Below are 21,661 nucleotides of genomic sequence, written 5' to 3' on the forward strand. Positions count from 1 at the left end.
CAGGTAACAATTTGTCGTGAAATTCTGGTAGGATAAGTTGGAAGAGGGAATCCACAGAGGAATTAGAAGAACAACGGGTAGAACAATTATTGTTCTGGAGATTCAGATGGATTGGGCAGAGAAACGGTAAATGGAGAAGTGGGAATGAAATTCCTAAAACGTCTACACAAGTATGTGAGTGGGCTGGAGGTGTTGCCAGATCCGGCAGAAGAGCAAGGAAACAGATCAAAAAGAATGGCTGCAAGAGGAGAGACCCTCTGGGAATGGCGACCAACCGCAGCATACAACAAGGGGAGCCGTCACAAAAACCCTCGACTGGATCACAACACATCTTAAAGAGGGGGCTTGAACTGGAAGTATAGGTTGTCACAGGACGGTACAGCAATAGGAAAAGGTCTCTTGAAAAAAAGAATGACCTTGAAGGTAGAAAATCTATTAAGGATGTAAAATTATTCTACCAAAACATCTCACTGGGGTCGGTGGAGGCGGGGGGGGGGGAGGCGTTATTTGGATGAAACCATCAGAGATTTCAAAAGGAACAAAAGTGGGGGGAAAAATTTCACTGCACTGGAGTGTCAGCCAGAATTTGTATGCTCAGGTTTCCAGAGTGGGACTTGAACTCAAAAACCTTGAACTCAGGAGGCAGGAATGCAACGCACTAAGCCAGAGCAGACAATCAAAACATCCGGCCAATGCACAAATATGCATTCTGAAGCTATTTGCGACGTTTTATCCTGATGTACTCTCCTAACTGCACACTTGGCTGAAGGTCCTGAAGTGTACGAGGAGCAGAGGTACAATTCCTACACATCAGCTCTGGCACAAACAGAGTAACACAACAACCCCCCCCCCCCTCCTGAAACAGTAATTGGAGGAAGAAAACACTTCTCCGTCTCCTTTCCTATTGTGGACTATTTGACTGTAATCAAATGCGTCTCGCAGGCATTCCTCCAAGATATTTAGCATCTCTCACAAACAACGGGCAAGCACACAGAGGGTGGTGGGTGTATGGAGCAAGCTGCCAGAGGAGATAGTTGAGGCAGGGATTATCCCAACGTTTAAGAAACAGTTAGACCGGAATGGAATAAAATACTTTATTGTCACACACGTGACAAGGCACAGTGAGATTCTTTGCTTGCATACATACCCAAGGTATGCAAATAGTCTTCACGTACACGGCACTGACAAGTACATGGATAGGACATTTGGAGGGATATGGGCCAAACGCGGGCAGGTGGGATGTGAAGCTGGGACATGTCGTCCGGTGTGGGCAAGTTGGGCCGAGGGGCCTGTTTCCACGCTGTATCACCCTAGGACTCTAAGCACAAAACAGAATCTGCTCATATCCTACAACGGAACCAGCCAGTTCACACATTCAGCAGAAGCATTCGTTGTGGCCAAACAAACGTCCTTGAGGAGCGAGATGTCTGGTCAGAGAAATACGGATGTTACACATCCTACAATATTTTCCTTAGCAATATATTTGAGCTCACTTTGAAAACAAACCATTTCTACAACTCTCTAGAGTGGTGGATGAGTGCTGCTGCCTAGTTTGGATTTCCACCTGCCATTTCCTCCATTTCCCACCGAAACAAAGGAATGACTTCAACACACTTGTTGCCTACCTAAAGGGCCTGTCCCACTTGGGCCGTCATTTACGCGACAGGCCAGTAGTGACTGACGCATAGCCGTCTGGGGCGCGTAACGTCATTTGAAGGTAGATACAAAAGCAGGAGTAACTCAGCCGGACCGGCAGCATCTCTGGAGAGAAGGAATGGATGATGTTTCGGGTCAAGACTCTTCTTCAGTCTGAAGAAGGGAGATACAGTCGTCCTGGCCCCGCTCTGGGAATAGGAGCGGATCCGGATCCGCAACGGCCGTGAGCCCCAAGCCGAGCTCGGCGATCGTTTGCCTGCTTCTGATGCTGTTGGAGGTGAGATGTTGCGCCGCGCCAGGGTCTTGGGCCTGTCCCACTTTGGCCGTCAGTTCCACAACAGGCCGGTGGCGCGCGAAGATTTCATACAGGACGAAGTCCACACTCCTCCACACCACTCCATGCGCCCGTCCCACGCTACCCACGTGCTAACCACATGCTGGCAGGTCGCGTAAATGGCGCGCGAATGACGGCCAAGTGGGACAGGCCTTTTAGGAACAAGCAAGATGGTGCCGGAGCGTGGCAACCCTTTGTGTGCTAGTCCCAGAGAGGATCTATTATCATCCACTCTACAATCATTCCACTCTTTAAAATTTCTATTACATTCTGCGTCTGGCTATTTTTCTCTTTGCACTCCCTGTTGTACATGGGCTTAATTCTATTCATGTACAGTACAATGTGACAGGTTAGCACACAAAGCTTTTCACCGTCATCTGGGTATACATGGCAATAGTAAAGCCATACCAACACCTTAGGAGAAGGTACCAACTTGTGTATACAGAGCTCCAACTATTGTGAAGGAAATGACTTCAGGCTGCTTTGGAAGTAGGAAATCAGCATAGAAAGGTACGCTACGCAAACAAGAATTGAGAGGGAGTGAGCATTAAAGTCCCCATAGCACTTCAAGAGAATGCAAAAGCAAACAAATGCAAAAGCAAGAATGCAAAAGCAAAAGAAAGGGAAGACTTTTAACATAGAAACAGATTCAACAGGTTACAGGTTACAGGTTTCCTTTATTGTCATTCAGACCGAAGTCTGAACGAAATTTCGTTCCTGGCATGTTCCAGGCACCAATCATTCTCTGTGCAAAACAAAAACACGCAAATCTATTTAAATTTTTCCTCACCTTAAACCCATGCCCTTTGGTATTTGATATTTCCACCCTGGTAAAAAGATTCTGACTATCCTCCCCATCAATGATTCGTAATTCTGTATACTTCTACCAGGTGACCCCCGCCCCCATCCCTAGCCTTGGTGTTCCAGAGAAAACAACCTAAGTTTGTCTCGCGTGCTAATTCCCTCTAATCCAGGCAACATGCCCATCGGTGAACCTCTATGTTCTTCAAAACCTCCACATCCTTCCTGTAATGCAGTGACCAGAACTGCACAATGGTTCAAGTGGGGCCCGGCCTCACGCAGGGTGGTGGGCGGAAGGATTGAATGCGTCTTTTTTACAGTGTTTCTCCCGACCCTCGGTCTTAAAATCACCTTCCAGGTAATGGAGTTGACGGAAGTCTGTGGTCCAGATGATTACGGAAAAAAATACGCCTGCGGGCCAGATGATTTCGGGTTACGGGCCGCATTCGGCCCGTGGGCCGTAGGCTGCCGACCCCATCCGTGCACTAACACTATTCTACACACAAAGGACAAAAGCCAATGAACCTACAAATCCGAATGTGGGAGGAACCCGGAGAAAACCTATGTGGTCTTAGGGGAAGCATACAAACTCCATACAGACAGCACCCAAAGTCAGGATTGAACACAGGTCTTTCACACTGTCAGGCAGTAAGTCTACCACTGTGCCGCCCATGATTACAATCACTCTGTTCACAGTGAACGGATACAAGATAAAGGATATATTATTTAGTGCAAGATAAAGAGAAATTTCAATTAAAGATAGTTCAAAGGTCTCCCATGAGGTAGATGGTAGATCGGGATTGCACTTTAGCTGGTGAGAGGACGGTTCAGTCGCCTCCTGTCATTGAGAATGCAACATGCAATATCAGCAAGCAATTAGTCAAGCAGTCTAAGAGACTTCAATATCAGAATTTATTGAGGACAAAAAAAAATGTCTGATAGTAATTGTTTAGGACTTGCAGAATCCATACTTGAAGAATTGTATAGTTTTGCTCCCTTCCCCAAGAAAGAATGCATTTACCACAAAGAAAATGCAACAAAGATTCACTAGATTGGTTTCAGGAATGGCAGGCTTGCTGCACAAGTCAGTGTAGACTGAGTTTATAAGAATGCAAGGAGATCTCATTAATATTTGTTCTCAGTTTCAAATGACTTGATAGGCTATGAGCAGAGAGGGTGTTTCCCCTGACTTGAGAGATCTAGGACCAGGGAGCACAGTTTCAGAATAAGGGGTAAGGTGTTTAGAATTGAGACAAGGAGATCGTTTTCTACCCCAGAAGGCAGAGCAGCTCAGGTCATTCAGAGGGCAAGAGATCTGTGGGCATTGGCTGCATCAAGGTTATGGGGTAGCACTGGCAAATGGTGCCAACTACAGCTCTGCCCAGGACAGGAAGGCTCTGCAGAGAGTAGTGCATTTGTTCGAACGCACTATGGGAACTACACTCGCCCCCCCTGCAGGACCTATACAGCAGGAGGTGCAGATCCAGAGCCAGCAACATTATGGGGGACCCCTACTACCCCAGCAACGGACTGTTTCAGCTGCTACGGTCAGGCAAACGCCTCCGCTGTCATGCTGTGAAAACAGAGAGGATGAGACGGAGTTTCTTCCCACAGGCCATCAGGATTGTAAACTCTGATCTCACCACGGATTAATTTACTGTACTAATTTACCGTTGTGTTGTGTCTTTAAAAAATATATTTTTTCTAACATGTAAATACTGATTCTGTTCTATTCTGTTCTGCAGTTTTTTTGCACAATCCGCAGGCATCGCCCCTTTCATTTCGACTTGACTTGACTTGACAAGGCAGAGGATCAAGCACAATATTGAAGATTGGGGTAACGGCTGGAAGGTCGGATGGTCTACTCCTGCTCCTATTTCTCATGTTCTTATTTTATCCAAGACTGATAATTTTTTCTATGTTCAAAGTTACCACCGACACAATATTTTCACCCTCACCTTCATTAACACCATCCAATATTTCCACATGCTTCCTCCTCAACTACAAGCACCACAATTGTGCACCTCCTTGTGAAAACATTTCCAAAGTATTGAAGACACAAGACACTGCAGATTCGGGAATCTTGAGCAAAGCACTAAACCTGAGCTGGAGACGTCAGCAGGTCAGGCAGCATCTTTGGAGGGAATGGGCAGGTGAGTTTTCAATTGGGATCATTCTTCAGACTGTCAAGATATAGTCAAACAGCAGGAATCAGAGACAAAGTCACTTGAGCATCCACAAAGAAACCAACTTCTTCAAAGTCGGCACACCTTGAGAAGAATTCACAGTGGTAAAATGGAGATACAAGAAAAAACAGATCTTAAGCAAACCAAAATGCTGGAGGAACTCCGTATGTCAGACAATATCTGTGGAGAGAATAGACGGATGAGCAAGGGTCTGATGAAGGGTCCCAACCTGAAACCCAGGTGCCACCACTAAGGTTCAGAGGGATATGAGCCAAATTTTGGCAAATGAGCTTAGCTCAGGTAACACAGGTCCTTTCACTTTCAACTGTAGGAGCTTTAACACCTGTCCAAAAACCTCCTCCCACCTCCATCCAGAGGCCTAAACAGCCCATTCAGGTGAGACAGCAATTCACCTGCACCTTCTTCAATCTCATCTATTGCATTCTGTGCTCATGCTATGGCCTCCTCTACTAGAGGACTGCTTTGCTTCACGCCTGTGGTCTGTCCACTGTGGACATTGGGATCTTCCAGGTGCCGTCCATTTTAATTCCCCTTCCCATTCCTTGGCAGTGCTTGGCCTCCTCTGCTATCAGGGCAAGGCCAAACACAAACTTTAGAAACACATTATGCCTGGATAGTCTACAACACAATGGCATGGACATTGAAGTCTCCAATTTCAGTAAGGGTGGCACAGTGGCGCAGCTGGCAGAGCTGCTGCCTCACAGTGCCAGAGACCCGGGTTCAATCCTTATGTTGGATGTTGACCATGTGGAGTTGCACGTCATCCTGTGATCGATGCATATTTTTCTCCGGGCACTCCCATTTCATCCCACATCCCTGAGACGTGGGTTTGAAGGTTAATTGCCATTGGTGTGTCCTATCTGCCTGCACACGATCGATCCCCTCCATTCCATACTTATTCATGTGTCTATCTAAATGCTTCATAAACATACTATTGTATCTGCTTCCACCACCTGTCAGCGTGTTCCAGGTATCTATCAATTATTTACATTTTCTTCAAACCTTCCCCTTTTTGCTTGAAGAAATTCCCTCTAGTATTTGACAGTTCCACCCCGAAGAAAAGGCTACTGAGCATGTCTATGCCTCTCATAATTTTATACATTCAGGTCACCATCAACCTCCACTCCTTTTATTCACAGAAAACAATCCACATTTGTCCACCTTTTCTACACGGCCAATACTCTAGTCATTTATCATGAAAAAAGGTCTTTTAGCTCAACTCATTCATGACCACCAAGATGCTCATCTACGTTCCATCTTAGATGAGGCTCTCGCTAGTGTCTCTTCGATATCCCGCAGCTCCACTCTTGCTCCCCTTCCCCCCAGTCACAATAGGGACAGAGTCCTCACCTTTCACCCCATCAGCCCATAATCCTCCAACATTTTTGCCACCTCCAACGGGATCCCACCATTAGTCACATCTTCCCATCTCAATAGACAATAGGTGCAGAAGTAGGCCATTCGGCCCTTTGAGCCAGCACCGCCATTCACTGTGATCATGGCTGATCACCCACAATCAGTAGCCCGTTCCTGCCTTCTCCCCATATCCTGACAGCACTCTCTCTTGAAAGCATCCAAAGAATCGGCCTCTACTGCCTTCTGAGGCAGAGAATTCCACAGATTCACAACTCTCTGGGTGAAAAAGTGTTTCCTCATCTCTGTTCTAAATAGCCTACCTCTATTCTTAAACTGTGGCCCCTGGTTTTGGACTCCCCCAACATCGTGAACGTTTCCTGCCTCTAGCATGTCCAATCCCTTAATAATCTTATATGTTTCGATAAGATGCCCTCTCATCCTTCTAAATTCCAGTGTATACAAGCCCAGTCGCTCCATTCTTTCAACATACGACAGCCACGCCATCCCGGGAATTAACCTCGTGAACCTACGCTGCACTCCCTCAATAGCAAGAATGTTCTTCCTCAAATTTGGAGACCAAAACTGCACACAATATTCCAGGTGTGGTCTCACTAGGGCCCTGTACAACTGCAGAAGGACCTCGTTGTTCCTATGCTCAACTCCTCTTGTTATGAAGGCCAACATGCCATTATCTTTCTTCACTGCCTGCTGTACCTGCATGCTTACTTTCATTGACTGATGAACAAGGACACCCAGATCTCATTGTACTTCTCCTTTTCCCAACTTGACACCATTCAGATAATAATTTGCCTTCCTGTTCTTGCCACCAAAGTGGATAACCTCACATTTATCCCCATTAAACTACATCTGCCATGCATCTGCCCACTCACCCAACCTGTCCAAGTCACCCTGCATCCTCCTCACAGTTCACACTGCCACCCAGCTTTGTGTCATCTGCAAATTTGTTATGTTACTTTTAATCCCTTCATCTAAATCATTAATGTATATAGTAAATAACTCCGGTCCTAGCATTGAGCCATGCGGTACCCCATTGGTCACTGCCTACCATTATGAAAGGGACCCGTTAATCTCTACTCTTTGTTTCCTGTTTGCCAACCAATTTTCTATCCAAGGTAGACAAAAATGCTGGAGAAACTCAGCGGGTGAGGCAGCATCTATGGAGCGAAGGAATAGGTGACGTTTAGGGTCGAGACCCTTCTTCAGACTCATGTGGAGGTGGGGGGGGGCGGGAAGAAGAAAGGAAGAGGCCGAGACAGTAGACTGCGGGAGAGCTGGGAAGGGGAGGGGAAGGGGGGAGAAAGCAAGGACTACCTGAAATTGGAGGTCAATGTTCATACCTCTGGGGATGCAAACTGCCCAAGCAAAATATGAGGTGCTGCTCCTCCAATTTGCGGTGGGACTCACTCTGGCCATGGAGGAGGCCCAGGGCAGAAAGGTCGGAATGGGAAGGGGAGTTGAAGTGCTGGGCCATCGGGAGATCAGGTTGGTTAGTGCAAACCAAGCAGGTGTTGGGCGAAGCGATCGCCAAGCCTACGCTTGGTCTCATCGATGTAGACCAGCTGACACCGAGAGCAGCGGATGCAATAGATGAGGTTGGAGGAGGTGCAGGTGAACCTCTGCCTCACCTGGAAAGACTGCTTGGGTCCTTGGATGGGGGAGGGAAAGTGACAAGTGTAGCATTTCCTGCGGTTGCAAAGGAAAGTACCAGGGGAGGGGGTGGTTTGGGTGGCAAGGGACGAATTGACCAGGGAGTTATGTAGGGAGTGGTCTCTGCGGAAAGCTGAAAGGGGACGAGATCGGAAGATGTGGCCAGTGGTGGGATCCCGTTGGAGGTGGCAAAAATGTCACAGGATTATCTTTTGTACGTGACGGCTAGTGGGGTGGAAGGTGAAGACAAGGGTGACTCTGTTACAAGTGGGGGGGGATGGGGAGTGAGACGCTGGTGAGAGCCTCATCTATAGTCGAAGAGGGGAACCTCCTTTGAGGACATCTCCTATGCCCTGGTTTGGAATACCTCATCCTGGGTGCAGATGCGGCGTAGACGGAGGAATTGGGAGTTCGGGGATAGAGTCCTTAAGTCCTTAGGTGAGGCAGAGGTTCACCTGCACCTCCTCCAACCTCATCTATTGCATACGCTGCTCTAGGTGTCAGCTGCTCTACATCGGTGAGGCCAAGCGTAGGCTTGGCGATCGCTTCGCCCAACACCTCTGCTCGGTTCACACTAACCAACCTGATCTCCCGGTGGCCCAGCACTACAACCCCCTCTCATTCCGAATCCGACCTTTCTGTCCTGGGCCTCCTCCATGGCCAGAGTGAGTCCCACCGCAAATTGGAGGAGCAGCACCTCATATTTCGCTTGGGCAGTTTACACCCCAGCGGTATGCACATTGACTTCTCCAATTTCAGGTAGTCCTTGCTTTCTCCCTCCTTCCCAGCTCTCCCACAGCCTACTGTCTCCGCCTCCTCATTTCTTCTTCCCCCCGCCCCACCTCCACATCAGTCTGAAGAAGGGTCTCAACCCTAAACGTCACCTATTCCTTCACTCCATAGATGCTGCCTCACCCGCTGAGTTTCTCAAGCATTTTTGTCTACCTTCGATTTTTTTCAGCATCTGCAGTTCTTTCTTAAAACATTTCTATCCATGTCAATACCCTACCCCCAACACCAAGTACTCTAATTGTGCCCACTAATGAGTACCTGTCTAACTCACCTGCCATTTCCTTGTTCCCCATAATAAATTCACCCATTTCAGTCTTAAAGGGTCATTTTTTCCCTCTTCACATACCTAAAGAAGCTTTTACTATCCTCCTTTATATTCTTGGCTAGCTTACCTTCGTACCTCATCTTTTCTCCCCGTATAGCCTTTTTAGTTATCTTCCGTTGCTCTTTAAAAGTTTCCCAATCCTCTGGCTTCCTGCTCATCTTTGCTACGTTGTACTTCTTCTCTTTTATTTTTCCACTGTCCCTGACTTCCCTTGTCAGCCACGGTCACCCCTTACTCCCCTTAGAATCTGTCTTCCTCTTTGGAATGAACTGATCCTGCACCTTCTGTATTAGTCCCAGAAATACCTGTCATTGTTGTTCCACTGTCATCCCTGCTAGGGTATCTTTCCAGTCAACTTTGGCCAGCTACTCCCTCATGACTCCATAGCCCCCTTTACTCAACTGTAATACTGACACTTCCAATTTTCCCTTCTCAAATTGTCGATTTGACCCCTTTTCACAAAGACCTTTCCCAGAGACCGTTCCCTCCGCAACTCCCTGGTCAACTCATCCCTTCCCACAAAAAACCACCCCCTCCCCACCAGGTACTTTCCGCTGCAACCGCAGGAGATGCAACACTTGTCCCTATACCTCCGTCAAATGACCTCGACTGTATTTGTCAAGTGAGGCAGAGGTTCATTTGAGCCTCCTCCAACCTCATCTATTGTATCCGCTGTTCCAGGTGTGGACTCCTATACAACGGCGAGACTAAGCGCAGGCTCGGCGATCGTTTCGCTGAACACCTCCACTCAGTCCGCCTAAACCTACCCGATCTCCTGGTTGCCAACCACTTTAACTCCCCCTCCCATTCCCACACTGACCTTTCTGTCCTAGGCCTCCTCGATTGTCAGAGGCCCAGTGCAAATTGGAGGAACAACACCTCATATTTCACTTAGGGCAGCTTACACCCCAGCAGTATGAATATTGACCTCCAAGTAACCCTTGCTTTCCCTCTCTCTCCATCCCTCCCCCTTCTGAGTTTGACCAGTCTGACTGTCCCTCTGATTACATGGTATCTCTGTTTGCTTTGTTGTCACCTTCTCCTAGCTAACAATGGTCTATTCTACATCTTCCTTGATCTGCATCTCTTTTGATCTCTTACACTTCCTTATCTCTGTAACTGAACTCCCTCTCCCTGACGCTCAGTCTGAAGAAGGGTCTCGACCCAAAACGTCACCCATTCCCTCTGTCCCGCTGAGTTACTCCAGCATTTTGTGTCTAAACTCATCCTATCTGCCCGTATTCGACCCATATCACTTGAAGCATTTCCCATCCATGTACCGGTCCAAACATTTTTTTAAATGTGGTTATTGTACCTGTCTTAAGAACTTCCTCTTGCAGCTTGTTCTATATATGTATCCCCCGCTGCGTGAAAAAGTTGCCCCGCAAGTTCCAATTAAATCTTTCCTCTATCATCTAGATTGCCCTCTCTGGGAAACTGTGCATTAACCTTATCAATGCCCCTCATGACTTTGCACACCTCCCTTCTGGGCTCTTTCCAACTTAGTGGCAACTTTCCAACAGCAGGGCAACCAAAACTGAAGACAATACTCAAAGTGTAGTTGAAGAAGACATTTGGTATGTTTGCCTTCATTGGGAAGGGTATCGAGAACAAAAGTTGGCACATCATGATGCACCTGTACAAATCAGTAATGAGCCCACACTGGGAGTGCTGTAAGCAGTTCTGGTCGCACAGCAATAGGGGAAATGGCATTAAGCATGGAAAGGGCGCAGGAGAGATTCACCAGGAACTTACCCGGACTTCCAAGCTTGAGTGATGGGGGGGAGAGGTTAGATCGACTGGGACCATTTTCTATGAATTGTAGGAGGCTGAAAGATGTTACTGAGATGTACAAGATCATGAGGAGCATAGATAAAGTGAACACTCTGTGTTTTTCCCAGTCTAGAGGATTCTAAAACTAGAGCACTTGGGCTTAAGGCGAGAGATTAGAGTTTGGTCCGTATCTGAAATGAGCTGCCAGAGGAAACTGCAGAAGTGGATACAGTTATAACTTTCAAAAGACGTTTAGGCAAATATGGATGGGAATATCATGAAGTCAGTCTGAAGAAGGGTTTCAGCCCGAAACGTTGCCCATTTCCCTCGCTCCTTAGATGCTGCCTCACCCGCTGAGTTTCTCCAGCATTTTTGTCTACCTTCGATTTTCCAGCATCTGCAGTTCCTTCTTAAACATATGGATGGGAATAGTTTTGAGGGATATGGACCATATGCAGGCAAATGGGACTAGCCCAGTATGGCATTACAGGGTGGGCCAAAGGGCCTGCTTCCATGCTTATGGACATTAGTTAGTTTGGGATTAATTAGTTTCATATTAGGTTTAATTTAGATACAAAAACGCCAGGCTGCAATGAAATTCCTTGTTCACATGGTTCAGATCAAAAAATGATTGGAATCAATGAGAATACTATAAGTTCATCTCCTCCCGACTGGACTATTGCAACTCACTTCTCCTTGGCATCAGCTCCGCCTACATCAACCGACTCCAACTGGTCCAGAACGCAGCCGCCCGACTCATCACCCACACCAAATCCTGGCATCACATCGCTCCAGTCCTCAAACAACTTCACTGGCTTCCCATCTCCCACCGGATCAACTACAAAATCCTGGTCCTCACCTACAAAGCCCTCCACCATCTGGCCCCCCCACATCTCACTGACCTCCTCTCCCCCTACCAACCCTCACGGTCCCTCAGAACCACATCAGCCGGTCTCCTCTCCATCCACAAATCCAACCTCCGCAGTTTTGGGGACAGAGCCTTCTCCAGGGCAGCTCCCAGGCTCTGGAACTCCCTCCCCCAACTGATCCGCAATTCCGTGTCCCTCACCATCTTCCAGTCCCGCCTCAAGGCCCATCTCTTCACCTCTGCCTATCCTTAGCCCCACGTCCCCCTCCCTTTTCATCTGTGCATTAATTGCCTCATATTGTGTTTTGAATTGTATTCTGTCTTTACTTTGTGTACTAGTCATGTCTCTACTATTTATTTCATTCCCCTTACATGTTTTTCCTCTACCTGCTAAATTTTTGTACGGTGTCCTTGAGACTCTTGAAAGGCGCCCATAAATAAAATGTATTATTATTATTATTATTAAGTTGGCAGACTGTCATTTATGGAATGCCACAACAATCTACTACTGATGCAGGATTTCAACTATAACATCAACAATTCATTTTCTCCCATGGATGCTGTTCAGCCCACTGAGTTCTTCCAGTAGATTGTTTGTTGTTCCAGATTCCAGCACCTGCATTGTCTTGTCTGCCTGCCTTTCAGTTATTTGCAGTTCCCCAAAAGACAAGGTGAAGCAGTCAAGTGGCCTGATAAAACTTCCCATTTCTTGATGGCATGGAGCTACCTGGGAAAGCGGGCATTGCAGCAGAAGTAATCTGCAAAAGGATGCAGGTGAAGTGAATGCATGGGGAGGTGTGTTGCAGGTAAGTTATAATATTCAATAATGGAAAAGGCTTGCAGGGTTAAATCGCCTTGTCCCTGGTGGTTCTTCTACCAGTGCCTTTACTAACCACGTTGTTCTGTACTTGAACAGTGATGACTAGTGGAGATGACTGGTAGAGATATGGACCTAGTGCAAGAGGTATAAACACTCTTCTTCATGCACTTGGTTATTATCGGCCAAGCAGCCGCTCTCTGTATCATTTCTAGAATTCAACTGCACAATCCATGGCTGGATATGTATTTCCCCTTGAATTCCTTTGGCATGAAAGTTTGCTTCTTCCATGGAGTTTGCCATCTTCCATGGAGCCAACTTCAAAAGACTGAAATTCATCAGATAGGACGCTCCAAGTCTTCTTCAGTCTATACCTGTGGGAAGGAGTCTCCCCCCCCTCTCCCCCTCTCCCCCTTGAAACAAGAAAGCAGTCGCATGCAAAGATGATAGAGGAGCTCCTCTAAAATCTTTGGTCGCATGTTCGGCTTCCTAACCCACGTTACGAGTATCCAGGATCAGCGCTGCACGCCGCGCTTCTCTCACAAGGTGACAGATCGATTGGCGCAAACTTCCACAAACACCCACACACTACTAACCTGCTCCTGAAGCTCGGGGCCCGGGGCCGGGGCCAGCCTCTTGGTCCCCCCGATCATCATGTTGCCGCCGCCGCCGCTCCTCCCGGCCACCGACATGCTCTCTGCCGCCATCTTACTAGAGGAACGGCCGAGGCAGAGGCAGCGGCCAAGGCAGGTCACAGGTCATCATCACCACCACCAACCTTATTCGTTTAAAATAAAATAAAAAACCCCAAAACGGGGCATACCGTTGGCATTCCGACAAAAGCAAACCGGATCGACAGAAAGTGTGGATTGGTTGGCGTTATTTAAAAAAAATAGAACAGCGGTCAAGGGTCAAATATGATTTTCCTGATTTTTGACTTGTCAGCCCCCTTGATTAAATACATCGTTTGGTTTTCGATGTAGAGAGGAGAATATAATGTGGTGGTGGATAATTTGAGGTAGAATGTAAGGTTTTTGTGGAGGGAGGGGGAGGAGGGAGGGGCGTGGAGCAGAGTTGCTGCTGTTGCTGCTGCGTGAGTAAGATGGCGGCCGTTGCCGGGGACCGCGCTGAGGCGGGTTAAGCGCTGTCTCCCAGCTCACAGTAGACAGTGTTTAAAGCTTTCCTCCCTTCTTCTTCTCCCCCCCCTCCCCTGTGACTGCGCATCGGGGAAAGCGCCTGTGGTGCGGGGCGTTGACAGTCGCCTGGTAACAGTTACTCTCTCTGCTCCCCTCCATCCCACACCACCGCTCCTCCCTGTGCCGGCTCCCAGGCCTGGGGCCTTCCCCGGGCTCCGGATGGACGCGCACGGCAGCAACGTGCCCGCTTTCCTCACCAAGCTGTGGACTTTAATCGAGGATCCCGACACCAACGAGCTCATCTGCTGGAGCGCAGTAAGTGATCAGAGCAGAGGCTGGGAATCGGGGGGGGCCTGGGCGAAAGGCGCAAACAAACGGGAGGGCCCGGGCGTTAGACTCTTAGAGATAAAGGCTTGGCCAACCTCCGCGATTGCGCTTAAATTGAAGCACTTTATCCACTGCTGAGACAATATTTATTAAGTTGGCTTGTCAGTGGACACTTTTTTTAACAAGTGTAATTATTATTGGCTTAACTTTCCACGTTTACGTACTTTAGTTACTGCGGAGAGGAGTGGAACTGTCATTTAACTCCCTGAATGGATGTATAACCTTGGTCGTGACTGTCGATCCAGTGTTCACTGGTGCGGTCTACATTTAATTTAGTGTCATTGAATGGTGACACACAAATGAATAGTTAAATTACCCGATCCTATTGTTCACGAAGACCAACGCTGATCATTTTTACTTCTACCTGTCACGCGAATAATAAAACAAACGGGTGAACTGATTTGTACCCAGCCTCCTCCAAATTGAAACAGCCCAGGGCACTGCGGAATTTTAAAGATTTATGCATTTGCAATAGTACTGAGCCCCCCCCCCCCAGCATTTTGCTGATTTAGTCTCGATGTTTACAAATTATCAAGCAAGAAGGCTGAGTATTCAAGACCACAAAGAATCGAAGTGACCCATTGAACCCCTCGTCTTTTATTTAGTTATTCAATGTGGAGTCAGATGGATAACAGCATGGGATCAGGCCCATCGGTCCACTAAGTACATCAGCCACCCACTTATACTGACTCTACATTAATCATGTTCCCCATCCTTGGTAATTTTCTCCACCCCCCCCCCCCCCCCCCCCCCCACTCCAGATTACACCATTCACCACCTTGGGCAGATCATGTTCATTTCTTGCATCAAGACACTTTACTATATTCTTGCTATTGAAGGAGTCAAGTCACTTTTATTTCTATAGCACATTTAAAAAACAACTCTCGTTGACCAAAGTGCTTTACATTGATGGAGGTACTAACGTTATAGGAGTCTCGCTGCGGCGTTCGGGACCAGTTGCAGGCGCGACAGGGAAGATTGGCTGATGCCAGTGCAAAGGGAGTTGCAGTAATCAGTAAACAGCGATAAAACAGAATTCCTCCTCATAGGCTCCAAATCCACACCCAGCAAAATCAATAACCCCACTCTCTCCATCGATGGCACCACTGTCTCCCCATCTCCCCAGGCCCGCAACCTTGGCGTGATCTTTGATTCTACCCTCTCCCTTGAGACTCACATCCGCCATGTCATTAAAACCTCCTTCTTTCACCGCAACATCGCCAAAATCAGACCTTCTCTCACACCTCCAGCTTCTGAAAGACTCATCCATGCCTTCATCTCCTCCCGACTGGACTACTACAACTCACTTCTCCTTGGCATCAGCTCCACCTACATCAACCGACTCCAACTGGTCCAGAACGCAGCCGCCCGACTCATCACCCACACCAAATCCTGGCATCACATCACTCCAGTCCTCAAACAACTTCACTGGCTTCCCATCTCCCACCGGATCACCTACAAAATCCTGGTCCTCACCTACAAAGCCCTCCACCATCTGGCCCCCCCATATCTCACTGACCTCCTCTCCCCCTACCAACCCTCACGGTCCCTCAGATCCACATCAGCCGGTCTCCTCTCCATCCACAAGTCCAACCTCCGCAGTTTTGGGGACAGAGCCTTCTCCAGGGCAGCTCCCAGGCTCTGGAACTCCCTCCCCCAACTGATCCGCAATTCCGTGTCCCTCACCATCTTCCAGTCCCGCCTCAAGACCCATCTCTTCACCTCTGCCTATCCTTAGCCCCACGTCCCCCTCCCTTTTCATCTGTGCTTGAATTGCCTCATATTGTGTTTTGAACTGAATTCTGTCTTTAATTTGTGTACTAGTCATGTCTCTACTATTTATTTCATTCCGCTTACTTGTTTTACCTCTACTTGCTAAATTTTTGTAAGGTGTCCTTGAGACTCTTGAAAGGCGCCCATAAATAAAATGTATTATTATTATTATTAATCGAGGCGGGAGGAGATAAATGTGTGGATGATCTTTTCGAGGTCATCAAACTGGAGGAATTGCAGCATAGGAGTGCAGATTCAGGAGGTTAATTCCCGGGATGGCGGGACTGTCCTATGTTGATAGAATAGAGTGGCTGGGCTTGTAAACTCTGGAATTTAGAAGGATGAGAGGGCATCTTATTGAAACATATAAGATTATTAAAGGATTGGACACGCTAGAGGCAGGAAACATGTTCCTGATGTTGGGGGAGTCCAGAACCAGGGGCCACAGTTTAAGGATAAGGGGTAGGCCATTCAGAACTGCGATGAGGAAAAACTTTTTCACCCAGAGAGTTGTGAATCCATGGAATTCTCTGCCTCAGAAGGCACTGTAGGCCAATCTCAGGGGATATGGCGAGAAGGCAGGAACTGATTGTGGATGATCAGCCATGATTATATTGAACGGCTTAAAGAGCCGAATGGCCTACTCCTGCACCTATTGTCTATACTAAACTTATGCCCCTTAATATCTGCAAACGTTGTGCCATTTGCAGCATTCACAATAAAATGCAATACTCAGGAACGTTCAACACGTTTTAGTGCCATGCCATAATATGCTGATTATTGCCACTATATAGGCCATTCGAAACATAGGCTCTTATATTTTAATACAAGGATGATGTGAAAGTTATTTACATAGAACAATGCAGGACAGGAATAGACCTTTCCTGTCTGCCAATGTGAATTAGCCTTTCAGCCCGATGTCTGCACCGACAATAATGCAAATCCAAACGAATCCCATCTATCTGCTCGCGATCCTCATCCCTCTGCTCCTTCCAGTTTGTGCCTCCATTTAAATGAGTCTTAAAAGTTACTATTGTATGTGCTCCTACCACCTTCTCTGGTAGTCAGTACTGGGCATCAGCCACTATGTGTTTAAAATAAAAAAAGTGCTCTCTAAATCTTCTTTAAATGTTCACCCTCTTGACAAATTTATGCCCTCTAATATTTGACATTCTACCCTGAGAAAAAGACTGGATTAAGATGCATGGGATGAACAGTAAATTGTTCATGTCATACCTGATTTACTGATCGAAGACAAACCAGTCAAGTTCCGCAGGGATCTGTGGGCCTCTGTTGTGCTTACCCTTGGGCATTTCAGACAGGTAAATGCTTGTCTGAATTGGATTGGATTGGATTCAATTTATTGTCATTGCACTTTTCAGTGCAATGAAATGGTTTAGCCTGCAGTCATAACATAGAATAAATAACAAACACTCAACACAGTTTAAAGTCTCAAAGTCATTGTCTCTTCCCTCCTTGCTCTCCCTCTGCCTGGTCGAAATTTCTAATTTTTCCTTTCCCTGTAATATTTTCATTAACATGGTTTTTGGAGCCAAAGTAAATTTTGAATCATCAGAACAAAAGCATATTTTAAATTTAAAAGTATATCAGTAAATACATGGGTAATAACATGTACGTGGTTTGATCTTCAAGTTATAATCTGTCCAACATCTTTTGTTTATTTTACAACTGGATTACTGCTGATTTTCACTAACTATTCTCCAACTTCAAATAAATTTTTGAGCAACATAATCCACAAAGAATTCTAAGAAATCCTAAGAAAAATGATATTAATGATTTACTGCTTTATTACCAACAGAAATTGATAAATGGCACCTTCCAAACAAATGTTTTCCTGCTAAATTGGCTTGTAAAACTATTTGAACCAAACGGGAAACAAAAATGTGAAAATTATTAGATCTGGTATTGATTAAGGGATAAGTGGTACTATCATGGGATCTTTGTCTTCCATCTGAGAAAGAAAGGTTTTTAGTTTTAGTTTAATTTGTTTTCAATCTTCGAAAATATACCACAGAGATGATTTATTAGCTTAGATTCTTTTGTCATCACTAGAATAAGCGAGTTTGGTATTCCAACTGCGCATGCCCAGGTCATAGGTCACTACAGATAAAACATTGGAGGGTGCAGATCTGCTGTGTGTTGTATTTTGGTTATTGGACCTTTTTTCAGTGAGTGCTGTTCCGTGGGGTCGGGGTCCATGGTTGAGCGCGGGTCTCCAGCGCCGCCGTCCCCGTCTGGAGGTCGGGCCGGGCTCGTTGGAGGGTGTTGTGACTCAGACGGAGAGGTTTGGTGGCGGCGGGGGTCGGGCGCCAGGCCACATCTCCGGAGAAGGGTCTAGACCCTAAAAGTCACCCATTCCTTTTCTCCGAGGATGCTGCCCGTCCAGCCGAGCCGCTGTAACACCAAGCGTGGACCCCGCCGAGGTGTGGGTGTGCGCGGGGTGCTGCGGCAGGACAGGCAGCATCCCCAGAGAAAAGGAATGGGTTCCTCAGGAGTAGCAGCGGGGCTGGGCTGGAGCAGCCCCACCACTCTCCCACCCCGCCAGCCTGTGGGCCGGCCCTCCGGGGTCGCCCCGGACGTCTCCGAACGCCCCCTGGGTGGGGACGGGCCTCCTGGGGGGGGAGGGGGAACGGGGTGGTCCAGCGGTGGTTCAGCGGCGCCGGGGACATGGGCTCGACCCGGGCTGCGGATGAGGCGTGGGTCTGTGTGTGCTCTCTTCTGTCTACTACTGGCATCTGCCTCCTCTCTCTCACTGTTGCACCCACTCTCCCGCTACCTGGCACCCCCATTCCTAAGATTAAATATAATTTTACACATAAATCATGAATATAGATAAGAATTTACATACAGCTTATGCAGACAGTGCTTTGTTCGCTTTCTCTTTGTAGCCAGTGACCTTTGACAAATCCCATGATCCTTGCGTTTTTCGGAATACCGAACTCGCTTATAGAACTTGGGAGCAAGAGTTTGGAAAATGACTGGAAAATGACTAAATGCAAAATGTATAATTTTGTAATGTCGAGTTTATTGTCATAGTCATATACTGCAAGGAAACAGGCCATTTGCGCAACTCGCTCACGTCAACCAAGAAACTAGTCCCATTTTCAGGAGTTTGGCCCTTATCCCTCTAAACATTTCCTATCCATATCGTGTGTACAAGTACAGTGAGATACAGTCACAATTAAAATGTTGCTTGCATAAGCATCACATAGATTCAGGCAACACACACAAACATTAACTGTAGATAATTTGCACGCATTCAATAACACAATGAAAAGAAAAGGACTACAAAAAACAAGAGGCTGGAGAGGAGCGATTACTTTTGCTGGATTAACTGATATCAGTAAAGTTGGAGGAGTGGGGGTGGAAAGCGTTCAGCTTTCACATGATTACTTTTGGATGAGGGAGATATTTATCCGATTTTGCAACTAAGATGAGTTACTGCAACTCCTATACTGTTCACTTCTCCACAAGTGTTGGTAATTAAACTTATGGACTTTGACCCAGTGATTGTGTAGAACTTGTGAAGTGTTGCTGAGTTTGAAGACAAGTGTTCCAGAGAAATTGATGTATTTGGCAAGGCCTAAATCTTAGAGAGGAAGGAAAGACTATCAGAATTAGTAAATGTTTACACAATATTCTTCGGTGTGTGCACCCTGCAAATATGTTGTGTGGGTATCGGAGGAGGTGAATACCTTGTTCTGTAGCAGAATGCTAATTGGCTAAACAGTTCCGTGCTCGGAAGTGATGAGCTTTTAATGCCGTGGCTGCATCCATTTAGATGACTGGATCTATACTTGTAGATAGTAAATGAATAACAGCAACCGTGCTGCTTTTATCAAATTGTATCAGTGAAAACTCACACCCCCCCCACCACCCAAAAGAAAGTTCGATTTCCCCAAGTCATGGATCGTGGTGATAGTATTATTCAGTGTCATTGGGAACTGTTTGGGCTTTCTCTACTTCTCAGTTTATTGCCCATTACTTTGTTACATACCATGCATGACCCCTTCCCATAATGCTGGTTAGTTACGTTTATAGACGGACATGAGATGACATTGCATGCCTTTCTGATTACTGTACAATGTCTGAGGTCAGCATTAGGCTGGGGTCAATGCAATGCTGCTGATGCTCAAAGACCAAAGGGCAGCGACACTGGAAAGTGCCATTGGCATCATCTTTAGAAGAGGAAGCCTTCTATTGACTTTTATGACTTTCACTGGGAGAATGTCCTGCCCATAGCATCTCTATGCACTTTAAAACCTTCAGTGAGCAACATTTATGCAAGCAGTTTAAGAACAAGAGCAGAAGTCGGGTTGGGTCGGTGGGGTTTGTAAGGATGGTGAAGCTGTGCAGAAAATAGTTCTGATCTGGAGCTCGCTCCCTGTAAAAGTGATTTTTACAAAACAGAATTGATCTCAACCAACAAATAATAATTAGATGACAGTAGGGAAAGTAATTTCAAGTTCAAGTTTATGTTTATTGTCACTTAACCAATGAAGGTACAGTGAAATTTTATGGGCTAAGTGAGTAGATTTGGGGGGTAGGACTGAAAGAGGACGAGGCATGAGTTGATGCGTGATTCCTCCACCTTGATGATTCAATGGATACTTTTTAATAGAAGAAATAGAACACTGACTTGGAACAAGACGGTGAACTAGCAATATTAACTGGGGTTATGACAGCTGGTGTAAATTATTTATACTGCTATTTATGGGAGGATTATTGCTGGGGGTGAATCAGAGTTACCACTCAGACTGCCAGTATTTTTGTGATGTGATCCAATAAGATTGCAAACGGTTTTCGATAATGATCACGGTCAATGATTTTTCTCGCAAAATATTTTCAAATATTTTTTCATGATGAAACAAAATGACTAGATCTGGTGGATTATAAACTAAATATCATTACTTTGTATCTCATCATTCACTTTATGTTTTATGTTTCACACATTTCCACTGGGACATCTGCAAGCATGCACAAATCAAACGTTATGTCCACATTCTAGAAAATTTAGTCCAATTTATAATAAATCTCTTATCTCCTTAATGTCAGTGTTGATTAAAGAAACAAATCTGAACAGCAGCATCAGTTCTTTAGTCTGTGCTGATCCTGAGTAGAATGCTGTAAATGTTGTGCACTCTCAGCCATGTGTTTCCTCTTGCCTTTTTGAATCTAGTCCCAGTTTTCTAATCCAGTCCATGTGCCTCCCTGGATTCATTCAGCTGTTCATTTTAGCTTGTTGTTGACAATTTTAATAAGCGAGTTTGGTATTCCGAGAAACGCAAGGAATCATCATATTTGTCGAAGGTCACTGGCTATAAAGAAAAAGTGAATGAAGTGCTGGCTGCATAAATTGCATGTAAATTCTTATCTTTATTCGTGATTTATGTGTAAAAATATATTTAATCTGAGGAACGGGGTGCCAGGTAGCAGTAGAGCGGGTGTAACAGCGAGAGAGAGAGGGGGCAGATGACAGTGGGAGACGGGAGAGTGCACACAGTTCCGTGCCTCATCCGCAACCGGGGTCGAACCCGTGTCCCCGGAGCCGCCGCTGGACCGTCCCGTTTACCCCCCTCCCCGGGTAGCCCATCTGAGACATCCGGGGCGGTGGCCCACAGGCTCACGGGTGGGGGGGGGTTACGGCCCAGCGGCGGCGCCCGACCCCGACCATGGACCCAGAAGCATAAAGCACTGGCTGAAACGAAGGTCAGATAACCAAAGATAACACACAGCAGATCCGCACC

The 21,661-nt window shown here is 46.6% G+C and overlaps 2 protein-coding genes across 7 annotated transcripts in view; one reads left to right on the forward strand and one right to left on the reverse strand.

The window, feature by feature from the left end:
- Positions 1 to 13,407, reverse strand: part of bop1 (BOP1 ribosomal biogenesis factor) — a 185,473-nt gene extending 172,066 nt beyond the window's left edge. Inside the window, exon 1 of the mRNA XM_033041756.1 lies at positions 13,194 to 13,407. Within this exon, the coding sequence (XP_032897647.1) occupies positions 13,194 to 13,304 (111 nt within the window). The 5' untranslated portion in view covers positions 13,305 to 13,407. The remainder of the gene's footprint in view (positions 1 to 13,193) is intronic.
- Positions 13,408 to 13,665: 258 nt separating this feature from the next.
- hsf1 (heat shock transcription factor 1) overlaps positions 13,666 to 21,661 on the forward strand; it is an 83,095-nt gene continuing 75,099 nt past the window's right edge. For 3 of the 6 annotated variants that reach the window (XM_033041778.1, XM_033041804.1, XM_033041796.1), the window contains exon 1: positions 13,667 to 14,048. In XM_033041778.1, the coding sequence (XP_032897669.1) occupies positions 13,953 to 14,048 (96 nt within the window). In that variant the 5' untranslated portion in view covers positions 13,667 to 13,952. Of the gene's footprint in view, positions 14,049 to 21,661 lie in introns of all 6 variants that reach the window. The other 3 variants (XM_033041770.1, XM_033041788.1, XM_033041813.1) reach the window with 2 other exon arrangements.

Source organism: Amblyraja radiata, chromosome 2 (genome assembly GCF_010909765.2).
Source record: "Amblyraja radiata isolate CabotCenter1 chromosome 2, sAmbRad1.1.pri, whole genome shotgun sequence".
NCBI classification, from domain to species: domain Eukaryota; kingdom Metazoa; phylum Chordata; class Chondrichthyes; order Rajiformes; family Rajidae; genus Amblyraja; species Amblyraja radiata.